At 56.0% G+C, this 19,309-nt stretch overlaps 2 protein-coding genes across 5 annotated transcripts; one reads left to right on the top strand and one right to left on the bottom strand.

The window, feature by feature from the left end:
- The first annotated feature begins 140 nt into the window (after positions 1-140).
- On the top strand, positions 141-8,976 carry RPL3L (ribosomal protein L3 like). The gene is made up of 10 exons (XM_026858909.1): positions 141-529; positions 1,387-1,579; positions 2,185-2,353; positions 3,231-3,366; positions 4,427-4,613; positions 5,168-5,328; positions 5,621-5,722; positions 6,439-6,534; positions 6,997-7,116; positions 8,860-8,976. The coding sequence occupies exons 1-10, from the start codon at positions 527-529 to the stop codon at positions 8,914-8,916; spliced, it is 1,224 nt and encodes a 407-aa protein (XP_026714710.1). The 5' UTR covers positions 141-526; the 3' UTR covers positions 8,917-8,976.
- Positions 8,977-9,480: 504 nt separating this feature from the next.
- On the bottom strand, positions 9,481-19,309 carry LOC113485624 (testis-expressed protein 2-like). Of its 4 annotated transcripts, none has more exons than XM_026858904.1 (14): positions 19,238-19,309; positions 16,137-16,294; positions 13,811-14,730; positions 13,477-13,677; positions 13,084-13,387; positions 12,629-12,843; positions 12,259-12,435; positions 12,056-12,155; positions 11,762-11,894; positions 11,519-11,656; positions 11,083-11,295; positions 10,827-10,947; positions 10,413-10,500; positions 9,481-10,093 (listed from the first exon to the last, which is right to left on the bottom strand). In XM_026858904.1, exons 3-14 carry the CDS (start codon positions 14,711-14,713, stop codon positions 9,906-9,908), a joined length of 2,781 nt encoding a protein of 926 aa, XP_026714705.1. In that variant the 5' UTR covers positions 14,714-14,730; positions 16,137-16,294; positions 19,238-19,309; the 3' UTR covers positions 9,481-9,905. The 4 variants fall into 4 exon arrangements, with proteins under 4 accessions (XP_026714705.1, XP_026714706.1, XP_026714707.1 ...); XM_026858905.1 differs by having other exon boundaries at positions 12,259-12,408; XM_026858906.1 differs by lacking the exon at positions 10,413-10,500 and having other exon boundaries at positions 12,259-12,408.

The raw sequence follows: 19,309 nt of genomic DNA, 5'->3' as shown, positions 1-19,309 counted from the left end.
GCTCTGCGCATGCTCCGCCGCGCCCGGTGCATGCTGGGAGGTGTAGTCCGTGCCCGCCACTGCGGCCTCAGGCCCCGGCCTGCAGGAGCAGCAGGGCCCGCCCTCCCCACCACACTTGGGGCCTCGACCTCTTCCCCAGTCAGAATCGCAAAATCTTTCTCACCTGGGCTGATGGAGGGATTTTCAGTCTGCCTCCACCCAGAGCAGCTGGCTGCCCCGAGCTCAGGGTGCCTGGCGTGGGCAGCTCTGGGTGCGTGGTGCCTGTTCGGAAGCTATCCTAATTGCCGTTCACGTTCAAGTTGTTTAGGAGGGAGAGGTGTAAACTGAGACAGTGGCAACTGACCTTTATCATACCGCAACTGTTATGTCCAACCTGCCAGCTTGGCTGAGTATGAAATGAATATCACAGTGGATGAAGCTAGAAGCTAAATTTGTGTCTTCAGACTGATAACCATCTTAAGTATTAGACTGGGGAAGCACTTACCGACAGCCTCTTCCTGCTGCTGACCTGGGCTGAAGACATCCCATGGTTTGTAAAGCTCCGCACTGCTACCTTTCGATTGTGTACAGAGGGACCATGAGCAGGGCTGGGTTACCGGTGATGTTAGTGCAGCTGAAACGGGGTTGAGCTCAACATAGCTCCGCTTGGGCTGGAAAATAAGCTTAGTGGAAAGTACAGCCAGGGACTGCTCTTAGCAAGGAGAGAGTTGTAGTGGAGGTAGATCTAACCCTTCGCTGCTTGGTCTGACTGCCCATTCCCCTGCCTTGAAGCCAGTTGTGTGAGAACTTCTCCACGTCTCTAAAGCACTGTTGCTTTCTCTCTGCCTGGCTCAGCATGACCTTGCGATTGGGGTTTATATATTTAGCTCTTCTAATTTGGTTTAAAAGGTGCATATTTAACCTGCGTATGTTCTTATTACTGATTCTTTTGGGAATTCTTTCCCATTTCTTCTGATTGTTAGCTGTGCTTGTATGGTGCTATTTGCCTCAATGACACAAAGCCCATGAATTCTGAGCAGGCTTTTGGTGCTGCAGAATACAAAATGAGTTGTCATAATTAACATCACAGAAGGACAAACCTATTAAAGAATTTATTTCTCCTTCAAAGCCCTCAAGCAGAAGGAGGGAGATCATGTTCACATTTTTTTATTTAATCGCCATCATTTATCTAGAAACTTACTAAATTCTTCCATGCACATGATGGAAGCTTGAACAAAATCCCATCCTGTTATCAAGGTTTTTTTCTCATGTTGGAATTGAGGAAGAGCCCAGCATCCCTCCAGCATTCACTGATGTTACAAGGGAGATTTCCTGTTGTGTCTTGAGTCCTGGTGGCTTCTAGGATCTGAAAGTGAAGACAATCTTTTTTGTTCTTCATCTTGGCAGTCCCACCGCAAGTTCTCTGCTCCCAGGCATGGCCACCTGGGCTTCCTCCCCCACAAGAGAAGCCGTCGCCACCGAGGAAAGGTGAAGACATGGCCTAAGGATGATCCCAGCAAACCAGTCCACCTGACAGCTTTCCTGGGCTACAAAGCTGGCATGACACACACTGTGCGGGAGGTGCACAGGCCTGGGCTCAGTAAGGCTTAGCTGATGGAAGCAGGGAGCCGTATCCAGGAGGGAAATGAGGGAACAGACCCGTTGGTGGGAAAGGCTGCTCATGGGGATGGGTGGTGGAGCACTATGCTTCCAGGCTATCTCCTGTAATGCTGTCCAGATCTTGGGTGGCCAAAGGCCACCTCACGGCCAGTGTGAGCTGAGTCTGTGGGTTTCTGGGAAGTCCCCACACCAGTATGGTGACCGGGGCTTTATTGGATCCTGCTGGCAGAAGGACTCTACAGCCCAACTACCTGACAAACCCTGCACTTGAAGCATCTTGCTGGGAAAGTTTATATAATGTTGCCCTCTGGGATACCCACAGGATTGGAGCCAAACTCCAGGGCAAGAACCATCCCATGTTCTGCTTCCCCCAGCCTGGGGATGATGGGTTAAAGTGTGCTGGGCCACAGGGTCAAACCTGTACTGGGCATCAAATATTGCATGGTCCTCCACCCAGGTGGGAGGTGGAAGGGCTGAGGCTGGCTGTAAGAGCAGAGTGTGACCTGCTCACTGGCCATGAATGGCTCCAGGGAATGACCTGATCCTAGATAATGCTGAGCATCGTTTCCCTTTGATGTCTTGCAGAGATCTCCAAGAGAGAAGAGGTGGAGGCCGTGACCATCATTGAGACCCCGCCGATGGTGGTGGTGGGAGTCGTGGGGTACATAGAAACACCAAAGGGCTTGAGGAATTTCAAGACTGTTTTTGCTGAGCACATCAGCGATGAGTGCCGACGGCGCTTCTACAAGAACTGGTACGTGGCTCTGTGGCTGGGGAAGGTCACTGTATATGAGGAGTTCCTCGTAGATCTTCCCCGCAGGCAATCCCTGGTGCCCAGCCCTTGCAAACAGCTCAGCTACTGGCAGCTGGCTCTGAGGTGGAGTGAAACTGGTATTTATTTAGTCATGCACAGAGATACTGCAAACAGCTTGATGCTGGGAATCAGCATATGCATATGTAAATTTATTCTAATAGTTGAACTAAGTTAGCTCTCCATGATATCGTATGGCAGTGCGTGCTGCAGGTTTGTTTTCCTCTGTGGAGGTCAGGCCCCTCTACTCTTCGTTAAATTGGAATACATGAGCTGAGGCACCAAATGAAGGGAGTAGAATCAGATTTGTCAGGGGAAAAATTGATGCAGAGTGTGGCCTCTGGCCCTTGTAAACATCGACACCCTAAATCCCACACCAGCAGAGAGGAAAATGGAAACATGAATTTCATAACTGTAGGAATCGTGTCTCCTGCAAAAGTGCCGTTGAGATCCACCCACCACATGCCTCTGATCCCTGTTGGAGCCTGTTTTCTCCTTTCTCCACTTAGCTCCGATTTTGTGCTTGTATTTTGATGGCATTGAGCCAGTCAGTGGGAGACAACTGGATTCCTCAAGCAAAAAGGTTTGAATTACCAGCCCTTTTCACAGCTTATTATTCACTTTCCTCTTCACATCTCAAAGCCCTGGGTGGTGACCCTGACAGTCTGCTGAGTTTCAGGTATCCACAGGTACTTTGCACCTCCGGGGAAGTGCCTGGCAAGGTGATCTGTCCCCCCACGCTGTGTTATCTCAGGGCACAGCAAAGTGCAGAAGCACTTCACCATTCAGCAGTGTTGGATGTTAAACACTCTTGTTGTAGGCACAAGAGCAAGAAGAAGGCGTTCACCAAGTACTGCAAGAAATGGCAGGATGAGGATGGCAAGAGGCAGCTGGAGAAGGATTTTGCAGCGATGAAAAAGTACTGCAAGGTCATTCGTGTCATTGTGCACACGCAGGTCAGAGCCTCAACCGGGGGGGTGGGCAAGGGGGGCTCAGGGTCTTCCTCAGCTCGGGAGCATGGTGAGAGCCTGGGATCACGGGGGTGTCTTGGTGGGGTCAGAGGAGGCTAAGCAGGCAGACGCCGGTCAGAGGGTGTGGGACAGGGCGTGCAGGTGATGGGAGGTGCTGGCTGACCTTCCCAGCTACCTCCTGACACCAACCCTGTCCTTCTGAGGGGGCTCAGCAGAGCTCCTTGCAGGGGGGCGCCGTGGGGCTGTGGCTTGGGCACGCTGGGGAGCCCACATGGCCGTGGAGGAGAGCAGACTTTGCACAGAGCCTCAAGCAGGTGGTGAGCCCTGTGTCAGCAAGGGCCCTTAGACCCCATGATCACCTCAAATTAGCAACTGGTGTCAAATGTTTTGGGCAAAAATAACCCACAGGGAGTTTTGCCAGATGCTGATTGCCAGGGACTGTTGTCATGCTGATCCCTGGAGTTAACAGCTTCTTTGGAGTCTGGGGCAAGAGCTAAGCTGGCTCAAGGCTTCACTTGTGGCTGGAACAGACCCTCAAAGTCCTACCGTGGTGATTTGGCAGGAACTTTGCCCAGGGGGCTGGGCCTGGGAGAGAGCGGATGCACTTCTCAGTGGGAACTAGAAATAATTGCTCAGTCTGGAAGCACAAGCAAAGGAGACTCTGGCTCAGAGCACAGAGCTGCATCCTGTCTGGTTGCATCATTTGGCCTCAGTGCTCTGGTGATGGGCTCCTCTGGGGAATTTACCATGGTTATTACTACTGTGCTTAACTCTTGGGGTAGGATGAGGCCAGCCTGTTCCTCCCTGGAGAGGGGGTGTGCATCAGCTCCTGCCTGGAATGGGAGCACTGGCAGATGGGGTGGCTGGGCTCAAGGACAAGGAGTTGGATGGAAGAGATATGTAGACATGCTGACCCAGGTTGCTGGCTGTTATGAAAGGGGTTGACAGTGTGGTGAGGAGGGGTGGTGAAGTGCTGGCCCTGCCCTCATGTTCATGCCTGCGAGGTGAGGAACAACATTTTGCCCTAATGTATTGTCTAATGCAGATGAAGCTGCTCCCGCTGCGGCAGAAGAAGGCCCACGTGATGGAGATCCAGCTGAACGGCGGGACGGTGGCCGAGAAGGTTGACTGGGTTCGTGAGAGGCTGGAGAAGCAGGTTTCCGTGCACAATGTCTTCAGCCAGAATGAGATGATTGATGTCATTGGCGTGACCAAGGGGCACGGGATGAAAGGTAGAGAGCAGGGACACCCTTGCCAGGGGCTTGGTTCTGTCCTTCTCATATGGCACTGCCCATAAGGTAGTGTTGAGGGAGGGGAGTGTTAGCCATGCTGAGAACCCACCAACTTATTGCACAGGGTGTAGCAAAGAGCCTCTGGACCTCAACCATGATGTGCAGTTCCATTGTAGCAGTGCTTGGTTTCCTTAATCTCAGTAAAGATCGTGTTGTCTGCCATGCCCAGAGTCCTCCCAGGAGGCTCAGAGGCAGTGTGAGCATGTAAACCCACCACAGTTTTCACAAACCCCCTGTGTGTGGAGGTGTGGGTGTTTCTGTGCGTGCGCGTGGATGTGCGCAGCGGGAACATATCACAGTCTGATTGGATCCATGGGAAGTGAGAACAGTTCTGTGCTCTGGGCCCTCATGGTGGTGACAGCTCTTGGGCTCCTTCCAGCACGGTGTCTTCGGAGAACGGCAGGAGAATGATGAGACTCTCCTCTCCCCAGCACTCAGATACCAGCCCTGAATCTCCCCGCTGTTCTCACCGCACTGTCCGGTCACACTTCCAGGGGTGACGAGCCGTTGGCACACCAAGAAACTTCCCAGGAAGACACACAAGGGCTTGCGCAAAGTTGCCTGTATCGGAGCCTGGCACCCAGCCCGGGTTGGCTACTCCATCGCTCGGGCTGGCCAGAAGGGCTACCACCACCGCACGGAGCTCAACAAGAAGGTATGACCCAGACGGGCTCCCTCAGAGCACTGCTGCACCTTCCTGCCTGCCTGCCTTCCTCCTGTGCTGTCACCGTCCTCCTTTGCCTGGTGGCCCCAGTTCCCCCCAAGCCTTCCTGATGTTTCCCTGGAGATTTGCAGTGCTGCTCTTCTCCATGTCTTTCCTGGTGCTTTTTCCCTGCTTGGGGGACACATTGCAGGAGACACATCTTGGTGAAAACTGCATCATCCCTGTGACATTGCTCAGTGAGGGGACAGGAAAGTCTTCATCTCCATTTCCTTTCTGTTCCTAGATATACCGTGTTGGCCGTGGGATCCACGTGGAGGATGGCAAAGTGGTGAAGAACAACGCCTCGACGCACTACGATATCACTGAGAAGACCATTACGCCTCTGGTAAGGGCTGAGGAGGTAACAGGGCTGTGACTGGCCCTGGCTGCAAAAATCTGAGCCAGGGAAGTAATTCCTTGGCTGGAGACAGCTGCATAGGAAATGATTTGAAGGAAATTCTCTGAAAGAAATACAGTTATTCCTTTCCTCATGTTTTGGACATGGAAAACCATCTCTGTGAAGTGTTTTTTTTAGGCCCACTGGTAAACCCAAACATTTAATTTTCAGTTGATAACCTGGGCAGGAAGGAAGTGAGAACTTTGTTTAAAAAGAAAAAGAAGTATAAATTACATTAAAAATCTGATATTAGATAAATATTTGTTACTTGGTTTAAAAATTCATTTTTTCTTATGAAAAACTGTTAGCTTGCGAGTCTAGCCAGCTCTTCTCTCTGTTCACCCATACCCTTCAGGGAAGGAAGCAGGATTACTGTTCCCCAGCTCTCACGGGGTGCTCCTGAGCTGGGATCATGCAGCCTGTGTGTCTGACATGCTCTGATGATCCTGAGCAGGCAACCTGAAGGGTGCAGAGTGTTGTTACAGAATCACAGAATCATCTAGGTTAGAAAAGACCCTGAAGATCACCTAGTCCAACTATTATATTATTAGCTGGAAGCACTGTCAGTCACTACCTTCTCCTTCCCTAGAAAATGCCACCCGTGGACATGTCTGCTCCCACCCAGCTCTCCTGCCTGCCAAACCTCTCTCTGTCTCTCCCTGCAGGGTGGCTTTCCTCACTATGGGGAGGTCAACAACGACTTCCTCATGCTGAAAGGCTGCGTCGTGGGCCCGAAGAAGCGTGTTCTCACCCTCCGTAAGGTGAGAGTGCAGCTGGCGCTGGGGAGGGACAATCTGTAGCTCTTCCGATGCTGGGCAGGGAGAGTGGTCAGGTCCTGGACACTATGTTTTAGAGGGCCTGTGGCACAGGAGTGCAGTGCTCAGGGAGAGCATTTGCAGTTAGACGGTTTGTGGCAGCATGCAGTCGGCTGTGCTCTCACTGGAGACAGAAGCTGCCAGCCTTTGAGGACTGTGGGGTCCACAAATGGAAACCTTGGCCCTAAGCAGATTGGGAGGAAATGAAATGCTCGTTTCAGAGCTGCTTTGCAATCCAAGGCATCACCTGCCACCTGAGCACCAGGGTGTTTCTCTGAGAAGACAGATATTTATGGAGATATTTGTCTCATGGATGCACCTAGAGTATTCCAGCCCTTCTTCCGTCACAGCACATGTCCAGATTTTCTGGAACGATAAGCCTGATTCACTGTGACTCTTCTTTTCCAGTCCCTTCTGGTGCATACAAGCCGCCGGGCTCAGGAAGCCATTGAACTCAAATTCATTGATACTACTTCCAAGTTTGGCCATGGCTGCTTCCAGACAGCTCAGGAGAAACGGGCTTTCATGGTGAGTTACGCTCTGTGCCGGCACCAGCTCCCAGGTTGTGCTCACATCCGGGGCTAAAGCAGCTGATCAACTCCAACCAAGCATCTGCTTCCCAATACAACAACAGTCAAATAAGTGATCGGGACTGTCTTGCATAAAAGACAGGCATGAATTCAATTCACACAGCAGATATTATGCTAAGGAGGAACATGATGGTTGTGTGAGTGATCCAAGACAAGCCAACTAGCAAATAATCTACCATATGGCCAAGCAGTTTCCATTCACCACGGGATGTTTTAAACAAGCAGTTAACTTGGCAGGCACTGCGTTGGACATATGGTCCCTTTCACCCGTAATTGTGCACTTCTTTGATTTGTTTGGAATGATTTATAACTTGAATGTCCTTAAGAGGAAAAGATTGGGTCAAATTCAGACACAAATTTGTGATTCTTTTGTCAAGAAGCTTTCAAAAAGGCCAAGTGGTATATTTTTTTAAATCCGGGGGGGAAATAATTAAATAAATCCAAAATGAGTGGAGTTTCTGCAACCTACACCAGGCTGGTGCATAACTCTGAATGTGAAATTGAGGAAATGTTAAGTAAGCCAGGCCTTCAGCAAGCAGAAATGAAAGAAACAACTGCCTGGATACCACGCAGACGTAAACTGTGTCTGGATCTGGCCTGTCAGCTAGAAATCCCATGTGAAACTAGCTAAGCCTCCTTAGCCCTGGGAAGGGGGATTGGGTATGCCATGTCTTTGCAGAGCTCTTTAGAGGTTAAGCTGATTTCCTTTATCTCAGTGTTAGGAGCTTGTTCTGTGTTCTGCTCTTGCTGTCACTGCAAGTCCTGAGTAGCTGTGACATGGATCTTAGCGATGGGAAGTGTTTTTACCAGGTTGCAGCTGTTTTCTTCCCCATTTTCTACTGTGGGGTGAGATTTTTCCCCCATGTATACTGTAGTAAAACTACGTTTAGCTGGAAGTGGAAGCACATCAGTAATTCTTGCCATCTTCTCCCTTAGGACTTATTTGGTCTGGGACAACCCCATTTCTTAGCTGGTGGAAAACTCTCGGGCTCTGTGGGGTTGGCTGATGAGAATCTGTGCCTTTGTGCCACTCCTCAGCCCACTGCTGCTTCCCTCCACATCCCCCAACTGCAGGCCAGCCCGCCTGGCTCGGAGCAGCTCACTCATTGCCTCTCTCTGCTTTTGTGCAGTTTAGAGAAACAAACCCTTTGTGCGAGGGCAATGATGTTCCGCTCCTGATTGCTACAGGGCTGGGGAGGCCCCGGGAGAGGGGTGGGGTGGGGTGTGGGGCTGGTGGATGGTGGCACAGAGCTGCAGGCTGGGGAGCAGACACCAGGAGCAGCCTCAGAATCACAGAATCATTCAGGTTGGAAAAGACCCTTTGGATCATCAAGTCCAACCATCAGCCCTACTCTACAAGTTCTTCCCTATCCCACATCCCCCAACAGCTCATCCAAACGACTCTTAAACACATCTAGGGATGGTGACTCCCCCTCTCCCTGGGCAGCCTATTGCACTGTCAGACTACTCTTTCTGTGAAAAATTTTTTCCTAATGTCCAGTCTAAACATCCCCTGTTGGAGTTTAAAGCCGTTCCCTCTTGTTCTATTGCTAATTACCTGTGAGAAGAGACCAGAAAGGGGCCAGAGCTGCATTTCTGCTCCCAGCTGCTCAGCTGCAGCTTTGTAGGCTGGGTTCATCTGCCACTAACACTGAGACCTCTCCTCTCTGTTCTCTTCCAGGGCCCTCAGAAGAAACATTTGGTGAAAGGGAAGCCAAGCGCGCAGGAAGGGCCGTAAGCACTGAGATACACAAGGCTATCTAACTGGGCACTTGCAATAAAGGGGTTTCAAGCCGTGCCTGCAGCCTGTTTTCCTTCTGGAGGGGTGTCTTGCCTGTGTTCAGCGCTGCCTGTGTGCAGCAGTGTGTCTTCAGGGCTCCTCAGCAGGCGGGGATAGGATGAGTAGTGTTTGGGACTGGCCCATACGGACAGGGACTAACTGGGACAGACAACTGTCTGCTCTGTTCTCTGGATCCTCCATTTCATTTGCCCAGTGAATTTTTTCCCACTGCCTGCATTCACCCAAACCAGGGTGAAGACTCCCCTTCCTCTCTTCCAGAGGAGAGCAGGGCAGGGACCAGCACTTCTGCCCCAGTTTCTACTGGGAATACAGTGCTTCCCTGTTACCTGCCTCTGCCTGGTCTTGCTGCCCATCTCTCCTCTCACTGCCTCTTGCACTCACACACCCAGGCCCTCCTTTTGCTGAGCTGTGGACTCCTCTCTGCACAAAGCCTCACAATCCCGGCCAGCATCCTCTGCAGATGTGGGAACTTGTATACAATAAGATGGCTGCTAGGTAAAGACTGGGCAGTGATGGATTTATTCAGATTTTGGCCTCATTTCCCACCCATGTTTTCCTTGCAGTCCAGCTGCCTGCAGGGAGGGTGTGATGTATCTTGGAGCTGTGATGTCTTGGATCAGCAGTGACCACAACTCCCTTCAGTGCAGAACCAGCCTGGGCGTCCTGCATCCTCTTTGGGAACCAGACAGTGGAAAGCCCCGTTCAGAGCTGCTGCCTTGACCAGGAGTCCTGGGAACTGGTGGGAGCTGCGTGAAGTTCTTGGGTTTCCAGCAAACCCCTTGCCCTGTGTCTGGTTCTGCTCTGAACATGTGCTTGCAGTATTTAAGGAGGAGGCTCATCTGCCAAAGTGCTGAGGATGAGATGAACTGAGCTCAGAGGCCACAGCATAGGCTGGTGTGCAGTCAGTGGCCAGGCCCTGGTTGGCCTCATGTCCCAGCGAGGTCCCTGAGCTCTGTGGGTGCCTCTGCCCTGGCTGTGGGGCTGCGGTTCAGAGCCTTTTGTCCCCCTTGGCCAGGGGGTCCTGGGACAGTCCCACAGTGGTTGGCTGAGGATCCAGGCGAGAGCGCATGATGGGAATGATGAGGTCGTCCATGTTTGGCATCACCAAAATTTTCTGAAAAGAGGAATCCAGAGTAACAATAAGTGGTTTTGAATGCCACTACCTGACTGGTAACACATCGGCTGGGAAGTGGCCTTGGCAGGAGCCACACTCGAGTCGGTGTCTCCTGTGAAGAGAAGGTTCTGGGCTCCCACCCCCTCAGCAGCAACCAACTGTGCCTGGACCTGGAAGGTCATCAGCTTGGGGTATCACAAGGTGGAGACAAACAGGAGCAGTTTTTCCTTGCCCTGCCCACCTGTATGGCTTCAGGGGTGGTCATGGCAGAAGCCGTTCAAATGGACAGCGATTTGGGGGGATGTGGGTACTTAAATACCTGTGGGAACATTCTGCTCTTTGACCAGAGGTCTCAAACGCTGGAAACAAACCAGTGGGTACCATGTCATGGTAAATCTCCCAACATCCCAAACCAGAGTGGAGGGGTGAATTCAGCCCTTCTGGGGGGTGTCTGCCTGGGAGTTGCTGACACTTGTTGCTGCCCCCTGCTTGGGGCAGGGCTGCACATTCTGTGAGGAAACAGCTTTTCCTCAGCACTCAAGTGCTCAAGGGCACCAGCCCTTAGAGCTGGTTATTCTGGTTGTGTTTCTTGACTGTCCAAAGCTGGACAGACCAGATCAGATGTTTTTTTGTAGAGATAACCCTGACCCCAACTGAGGTGTGATTATCCCCGATCACAGCAATGCCCATACTTCAGCAGGGTTTTGCTGAGCCCTTTAATAGACCAAGGCACCTGAAATTCATGCTGCAGCTTCTTCTCGATCCACTCGGTGACATGGAGGAAGGTCACCTCCCTCTCCCCCAACTTTGGGCGCACCTTCAGCTCCAGCTGAGGTGGGACTCGGAAGCTGTACCTGCAAGGGGAAAGAAGCAGAGAGCAACATATCCCAAAGCCCCAGAGCTGGCTCCTTGGCTGAGCCTCAGGGAGCAAGGGGAGCTGGAAGGGGGATGTGTGTGGGTTCCTGTAGGGGAGGAAGAAGAGCTGGTACCAGACACGGTCTGTTGGTGGTGGGGGAATGTTCACGGCCAAGGTGCCTGCCAGCTCCTGCACCTCCACTGTCAGCAGCAGCGGTGTGTTAGAAACCTCCTCGATCTTCTTTTTGATGAACTCATTTTCAGTGGCTTTCTGGAAGTACTTGGACTTGGCAATCTTATCCACAAAGCGCAGGATCTTCCGGCTCGTGCTGTTGCTGCTGATGTGGCTAAAGCAAGGGGAGCCCCAGCTCAGCAGTGGGGTGACACCCAGAGCCATGCTGCCTTTCGGCATCCCCCAGCCATCTGCTGCAGCCCCCTGCAGGGACCAGAGTCCCCTCTGAAGGCTGCCATGATGTGCCTGTCTGTGCCTTCCTGGGGAAACCGGCCCTGAGCTCCTGTGCTGGCATAGCCCTGTGCCTCCCCCAGCATCTCCCCAACAGCCCCTTTTACCCCTCGGCGCCAGGCGGTGGGACCCGCTCCCCCAGGACTCCCGCGGGCTCTGCGGCGGTGACATCTTCCTCGTCGGAGGAGCCAGCACTGGACGACTCTGCATCGCTGTCTGCTAGCAGGATCAGCCGTGGCCTGGCCCTGTGAGCCCCGAGGAGCATTATGGGGGTGCCCTGGGCCAGCACACTCTCATCTCGCTCAGGCAAGAGGAGGAAGATGAAACCCAGCCATGCACAGTCTGCTTACCTCTCTCCGCCCGCCTCTGCCGGGCCACTCTCCTCTGCAGCACTCTCCTTCCCCAGCTTGCAGAGGTTCATCTTCGTCTCCAGTGTCATCTGCAACGAGCCGCTGTAGGTCACCTCTATATCCACCCAGAGCCCTGCCAGGGAGAGGGACAGGGTGAGCCCCTGTCAGCGCCGCAGCGGCTGAGGGCTGATCATGTGCCTGCTGAAACCTCCCTGCTTTGGGGAGCGGGCTGGCACCTTGGTAACAGCTGCTGTGGAGCCAGCCCTGGGGTCTCTGTTGCTCTTCAGGGCTCACCTTGGTCATTGATGGTGGGGTTGGAGGCGCTGAGGACTGAGGGGATGGATGTGCCCATGTCCAGCTCTGTTAGCGTCAGCTCATTCATGAAATAAGGGAGCTGATGGAGGGAAACCACACGGGGACAGTCATCGCAGCCTGGCACCCACCATGGGGCCTTGGGGATGGGGCTCTCTGGGTGCTCTGCTGCTCCTGCCTCTCACCTTGATCTTGCTCAACTTCTTCTGGATCTTGCTGGACACTTGCTCCGCCCAGTATCGCTCCCGGAGGAAGTCCCAGAAGATGCGCCCCACCAGCGCGTTCATCCAGGCCATGCACGATGCCTCGCTTCGCCCGCCTGTGTCCTCAACGAGCTGCAGAGGGACAGAAGCCACAAGCCCCTGGAGTGAGGTGGCCCTATGAGCAGTGGGACCCACTGGCCAGGGGCTCCCCTGCACCACGGCTTGACTGCTCCAACTGTCATGTGCTGGGAGGGACAAGATGAACCCCTGGACTGGAAATGGCTCCACGCAGAGTGTCACCCTCTGTGTAGCGCTCATGTCCCGCTCCCAGTGCTGGGTTTGTCCCACTCACCTTTGTGGGTGTGGGGCTGCCCAGTGCTCCATGAGAGGGGCTCCGGTCCAGGCTGCCCCCACCCTGCGCTGGCACGAATCGGGCCATGTAGGTGCTGTAATCCAAGAAAATCTGTCGGATGCTTCCTGCCAGCTCCTTGGGTGGGACAGTGGAGGGAATGTCCTCAGCGCTCCCCCCGCTGCTGCTGCCACTGCTCTGCAGAGCTGGTCCTACGCCTGGGGACATGAGTGGGTCAGGATGGCACGAGAGGTGACTGATGGCAGCGACCTGCCACCCACCCTATGCTGGCGAGGGGGATCCTACAGGCTCTCCCTGCTGCTGCACATGCTCTGGGATCCTTCATGTCCCCCCACGCCCGCTGCTGCCTGCCAAGGGCTTGTCCTCCCGGCACAGGCACAGCTCCCACCCCAGATCAGTCCCAGCATGGAGCAGAGGCCACGACAGCTGCTTCTCACCTGCCCTGGCCTCGCCGTGGCTGCTGCTGGGTGTCTGGCGGGAGGCTCGCACGAGGTGCTGGTACCACTCCTCCTTCTCCCTGCCTGTCCGCCCGAAAAGGTACAGGCACCTCTCCCTGCAATTCTCCGGGACATCCTGCCCCGGTACCAGTGCCTTCTTTGTGCCTTCATCCCTCTGCAGCTCCACATCCTGCTCCTCGCTGCTCCTGCTCTCCACATCTGCCGGGTCAGGGAGGAGGATGCAGATGGGGTATTTCTTGTTCCACGTCCGCTTTCGGGCCAGGCTGGGGGGACAGAGGAAGACCTGCAACACCGAGAGCGGCGGTGAGGCCGGGCCAGGGTGTGGGGTGCTGGGGGTGCCTGCGGAAGGCTCCTTGGCACTGCCAGGCTCACCTTGGCGTCGGTCAGGTTGTAGCAGCGGTGGCTGATGAAGACAGGGTCGAGGATTTCCTCCTCGAAGGTGGCTCGGCGTGGGATGTTGCTCTTGGGGTAGGAGAGCTTGAGAGTGGCCCCATCCAGTACGGCGAGCACCGAGTGCGTGAGTGAGGGGTGGAAGAGCTCGGGGTCATAGACGTGCAGCTGGTTCATCCAGCCCTGGGTGGGGGAGAGGGAGCTGGCTGCTTCCCGCTGTGCTGTAGCCGGCACCTGCCACAGGCTCGGTCCCCGCCTTGGTGCTGCACCTCCAACCACCTCCCCCGCATCCCATGCCGGACCACCCTTCTCCTACCTGGAGGTGGTGGGTTTCTTGCAGCTCCCCCGGGAGCAGCTTGGGGCGCAGGCAGCCCTGTGGTCCCCGTGTCACCAGCGGAGGCTTTGGCACGAGGAGGAGGACAGCGAGGAAGCCCAGCACCAGCCCGCAGAGGAGTCCCAGGCAGAGGCCGGCGGCGTAGGGCGGCAGGGGCAGGACGAAGTAGCCATAGGCAAGGAGGGCGATGGAGACGAGGGCTCTGCCCGGCACTGTGCCCCCTGGCTGTGCCGGTGGCGGCTCCTTGGGGGGTCGCAGCTGGGGTTCGACATCCTGCTGTGCCACCTCCACCACCTGGATCACGTCCCCGTAGGAGCAGATCTCGTAGCGGCAGTTCAGGGTGGGCTCCCAGGGGCTCCAGTCCTGCACCCGGTGTCCCCCAGCCCCACGGCCCCCCATCTGCCCGGGGCTGCCGCCTGTCTCCTGCCCCCCAGCACCCGCCTTCGCCCGGGGTACAGGGCCGCTCTCCTCGGCCATGAGCCGGCTGAGCCGGTTGAGGGGCTCCTGCACGGCCTCTGACAGCCGCCTCTTGGTGTCCTCCAGCCTGGCCTCGCGCAGCCGGAGCAGGGCAGCACGGCTCTCCGATGGGGAGACGCTGGGGGAGGACGGGGCCGTGCGGGACTTGGCCGGACTCAGCCGGGGCTGGGGGGCCCGCGGGAAGTCAGCCAGGAGCATCCCCCTGGGCTGGGGTGAGGGGGTTGGCTTTGTGTCCCCATCCATGGTGAAAACAAGCCCACAGCCATCCCGGCCGCCACTGTCCTCCCTGGTGCTGGTGGGATGGGCCGTTAGGTCATCGGTGTCCCTGCGCTGAGGCGAGCCCGGCGATGGTGCCAGGGTGGGAGAGGCGTCCGCCGCAGCCGCAGCCTGGTCTGCCATCGCTCGCATCGCCGACAGCACCTGTGCTGCCCAGGGAATGGGGGGAAGCAGCTCAGCTCTGTGCCACCTCAAGGCACAGCATGGCCCTGCCCTGGTCCTTCCTTCCCCATTGGCATCACCGTAAGCCACCGAGCAGCAGCAAGGTGCCCCCGGGGTCCCCATCAGCGTGAGCCAGGAGCCTTCCAGCCTATTTCAGGATGCTCGTGGGGCCATGGTGCTGCCAGCGGACAGGCTGCTCATGGCTCTCCCTGTGCTTCCCAGCAGGGATGGGATGGAGAAGGCACACGAGCTCAATGACAGCGTGTGGGGAACTGCTGCCTCTATAATGAGGATAAACCTCAGCCAGGCCATTAGCAACAGGACCTCTGAGAACCCAGAGCCACAAGCCAGGTGTGCAGCAAAACAAGGGGGGATTTTCCCACACTGGGACATTACGTTGGTCATGCAAGCACAGGGGGCTGTGAGGAGGGATGCAACGCAGGCAGGGCTCTGACTCCTCTAAATGCTTTTTGCTTAACTGACAGTGGTTTGGCCCTTGCTTAACGCATTGCATGAACCTGAAATGAGGCAAGCTCGAGTCATGGCCCCTGTTTAGCGTGAGGTTGCCCTGGAAGCAGGGGGTTGGTAATCTGTTTTTACTGCAGGGGCACAGAAGTTTTCCCAACAAGTTTCTGTAGCCCTGAGGGTGTTCCTGGCCATGGCAAAGTGTTGTCCCATCCCCAACAGGCACTGTGACCCCTCGATCGCTGCGCTCCTGCCAAAGCAATGGGGCCGACCCTGCTCCTGAGCTGTTCCCCCTGTGTGATTTTGGGAGGGGGTTCTTGGGGTGCTCGAGCTCTGCCACTGCCCTCTTCCTCTGGCAGCACCCCTGTGGCAGGAGCAGGGCCGCTGTCCCAGGGGTGCCGGGGCTGAGCAGGACCCTGCTGCCGGCAGGTGCTGCTCTACAGGCGGCCTCACACCCAGCAGCCGCGTCGCCCTGGATCTTTAAAGCACTTCACTGCCACAAATTAATTACAGGCTGTGCCGCAGCTGCCGCCAGTGCCGTTTATATAATCTCACGTTCTGTGGTTTTCGTTTTGCTTCTGATTTACAGGAGCCACTTGTTAACCCCAAATAATCTGTGGGTGATTATCCTGGTGATACCCAGCTCCAGTCAGGAACTGAGGCTGTGGGGCTGGCACCATCCAGCCTGTGGGCAGAGCTGCCAGCACTTCTGGCACCACTGGCAGCCCCCGGCAGACGGAGCGGTCTGTGGCACCAGGCAAAGCACTGAAACAGCAAAACAGGGAGCAAGCAGAAGAAAATGGGCCTGAGAAGGGATCTCATCCCTAACGCCCACTTAAGCCCCTCATCATCCATATTTCTCAGTGGCCTCATGCCACAGTCATCCCCAGTATCCCCACCGCCCTCGCCAGCCCTCAGCCGTGCCTACCAGAAAGCCCCAGGGCTGGTCTTTGGCTGGTCCTGCTTGGTCACTGCTCCCCGTTCCTGCCGAGTTAGGGAACCCTGTGCTGGGCGAGGGCTTGGCCCTCTGCTCCGCCGTGCCTGGATTTTTGTTACCAGTGCTCTGGTATTCGTGGGTTTTAAAAGCTAAAAAAAAAAAAAAAAAAAAAAAAAAAAAAAAAAAAAAAAGAAGACTGTTTCCTGAGAGACCATTAGCACAGTGGAAGACGGAGATAATAATAGCCTGGGTTTGTATGGGAGTTTTCATCTGGCAGAGACGTCAAGTGCAGTGGGGACTATAGATATGCTGCTGAAACGCAGCCACCCCTAGGGAGTGTGGGTGTCCAGGAGGGTGGGGAGCACCAGGGATGGACCCTACTGGGTGCCACGGCTGGGCCACCAGCACCCCGAGATGGAGGGTCCACCTGGAGCAGCCCCAGTGAGGGGTTTGCTACTGGCTCAGGCTTCAGACAGTGAATAGGGAGCCCAGAGGTGCCCCTGGAGCTGGCTCCTCAGTGCCAGCGCTAACCATCCGTCCCACCCAGAGCTCATCCTCAGCCTGTGACTGAGGAGGTGTGCAGGGAGAAAGTGAATATGAAGATCCTTGCAAGTATTTTCAGACACTGGGGGTGGCTGGGTGGGCACAGCTGGGGGATTAGGGAACATTCCCCACAGGCTCCACACAGCACCTGCCTTGCGGGGTTCTGCGAGTGGTACCCAGAAGGGATCGGTGCTGTGCGGGATGTCCCTTTGGCGACTGCAGGTTGGGACACCTGGCTGGGAAGGTGACATCTCTGCAGAGCCTTGAGAGCTGTGAGTGCCCCAGCTGGGCAGGGACACAAGATCCCTAAAGACTGCTGACCCCTTGCGCTGCTCTTGGAAACAATGAAGCCATAAACATCAACAAGCCTCTCTGCTGGACCCAGGCTCTGAAATTCCGATCTTGGGACTTCACGGGACACGGAGACAAGCGGCGGCCTGGACTGGGCTGGTGTCTTTGAGAACCTCCCCCCCCAGATGCTCCCTTGACATGCCCAAGGCAGCAGGACCCTCTGCGGCACAGCATGGCACGGCATGGCACATCACAGCACGCCCTGCTGTTAGCTCAGTCCAGAGTGCAATACCTACAAACCACCTGGAAAGAGAAAGTTTCCCCACGCCGGGGGCTGCCCCATCAGTGCCCTGAGCTGCTCGCTCCCAGGTGGGCACTGCTTTTGCTGTAAAATCAGGGAGAGTTGATTGGAGAATTAATTTCCAGCCGCCCTCTCCAGTTAATTAGAGGTGCCGGTGGCTGAAGCAAAGGGCTGGCACTGCTGGCGGGGACGGTGGCACAGCTCTGCCTGGGCGCAGAGGCTTTTATCACCCTGCCAAACGAGCTGGAAATCCCCCATCTAATTATTCCCACAATATACCGCTACAGAAACCAAATTGCTGTGGTTATTAGCGATGTAACTGGAGAGCTCTCTGCATTATCCCGTGATTAAGGAGTGTGGGGCTTTGAAGAAAGTCTCACTGCAACCTCAAGACATAACTTTGAGCAATGGGAGATGCCAGCTCCATCTTCTGCTCCTGCTTCCACAACACATTGCTCCTTCTCAGGGGGTTTACTGGTGGATACTGGAGCAGATTTCATGCTGCTGCAGGACTGAGGAGCCGGGCAGGCTTCAGCACTACACAAATGGCTCCAGGGTGGCTGTGCCCTCTGGGATGCTCAGAGCCAGCCAGCCTCAGCACCCAGCACCCACCTGGTCCCCCAGCGACCCGCTCCCAGATCCTCCCTCCAACCCTTTGCTGTCCCAGGGCTTGAGCTCAGCCCTCCACTACAGACTTTGCTTCACCCCCACATCTCAGCCGTCCCCGTCCTCTGTCCGTCCTCCCAAGACCTTTGTGTCCCCCGTGGCGCGGCCCTGGCAGCTCTGGGGAGAGCTCTCAGCCCTGGTTTCACCCAGATGCAGTGCTAGGGAAGGACCCAACCACTTCACCCATTTATTTCATTCGTGCAGGCACTGCTTCACCCTCTAAATTCTGGCCAGCAGCAGGCGTCCGGGTGGACGATGCTGCTGAGGTGCAGGGTCCCAGTGGTGGGTGGGGCTCCCACCACTGGCTGAAAATCTGCACCCCAAAGGTGTACACGGCCCTTGAGTCTATCTGGAACCCTTCCTGACACCCCACTGGTCTAATCTCAGTGGACTGTAAGGGAGATGCTTTCAAAACAGTACGCCACCCGTTCTCCGCGCGGTGACACGGTGCATCCTCAGCTCCCCCCCACCCCACGGTGCTGCAGGGAGAGCCCCTTCCTCCCTTTGCCTGGGCGCCTGCCACGAATCCCCAATCCCTGGGGCTGGAGCGGGGAGCTCAGCTTGCTCGAGATGAAAGCCTGACCTAATTCAAACCGGCAGCATCCAGCGGGCAGGAGCATCGCCAGCGCTGGCCCCACGCCGGGGGTTTCCATGCTGGGCCCAGCCCTGGGGTGAGCTCATGGCTGATGGACACGTCCATCGGCGCTGGGGAGCAGCGACCCATCCAAGGGCTTTGCTGGGGGCTGCAGGGCTCCGGCAGCAGGACTGGCTCCTCGGGACAGTCCCCAGCTTCTCTCCAAAGGCTGCCGGTGTTTTTGCTCTTGCACCAAGGGTGATGCGAGTTCCATGAGAGCCCACCGAGTGAGGACTCATCCAAGGGTCCTCAGAGAAAATGAGGGAAGAGACTTGTGGTGCTTTTTTTTAGGGGGGAAGGAAAAGGAAACCGCATGCAGCTCATCCCCTCCTGGAGCCTGCCAAGGAGCCGGCTGCCTGCGGTTCACCTTCAAAGCCCTTACCTTGCCAGGCGCCGGCCTGCTGCCTCCTCCTTCTCGGGGAGCCCCATGCACCCCACGAGGGGACACAGCTCAGCCCCCCCGTCGCCTCCCCGCAGGGTCCCTACGGGTGACCCCCTGGCTCCTGGGGTGGTGGGACGGGTGGTCCCCGCTGAGCCTGCACCCACACCCCATCCACCGGGACCCTGGGGGGTGCGTGGGGAGGGTGGGGGGAACCCCCGGTTTGTCCCAAGAGCTGCCCAACCTCCATCACCCACCGCGGGCAGCGCTGCCGGTACCTGGGCCAGGTCCCGGTGAGCCGGGGAAGGGTCGGTCCTGGTGTGGGAGAAGGACAAGCGGTCCCGGTGCTG

This window comes from Athene cunicularia, assembly GCF_003259725.1.
Source record: "Athene cunicularia isolate RWA chromosome 14 unlocalized genomic scaffold, athCun1 chr14_part1, whole genome shotgun sequence".
Classification (NCBI taxonomy): Eukaryota; Metazoa; Chordata; class Aves; order Strigiformes; family Strigidae; genus Athene; species Athene cunicularia.
This window is presented reverse-complemented; position numbering and strand designations above follow the sequence as displayed.

What these genes read in the sequence shown, in the direction of transcription:
- LOC113485624 (XM_026858904.1), bottom strand. Translation starts at nt 14,713, where the DNA reads ATGCGAGCGATGGCAGACCAGGCTGCGGCTGCGGCGGACGCCTCTCCC. An exon ending in CCACGGCGAGGCCAGGGCAG is followed by an intron (nt 12,844 to 13,083) that starts GTGAGAAGCAGC and finishes TCATGTCCCCAG; the next exon opens with GCGTAGGACCAGCTCTGCAG. An exon ending in CCACCAACAGACCGTGTCTG is followed by an intron (nt 10,948 to 11,082) that starts GTACCAGCTCTT and finishes TTCCCCTTGCAG; the next exon opens with GTACAGCTTCCGAGTCCCAC.
- RPL3L (XM_026858909.1), top strand. An exon ending in GGTGCACAGGCCTGGGCTCA is followed by an intron (nt 1,580 to 2,184) that starts GTAAGGCTTAGC and finishes GATGTCTTGCAG; the next exon opens with AGATCTCCAAGAGAGAAGAG. An exon ending in CAAGGGGCACGGGATGAAAG is followed by an intron (nt 4,614 to 5,167) that starts GTAGAGAGCAGG and finishes TCACACTTCCAG; the next exon opens with GGGTGACGAGCCGTTGGCAC.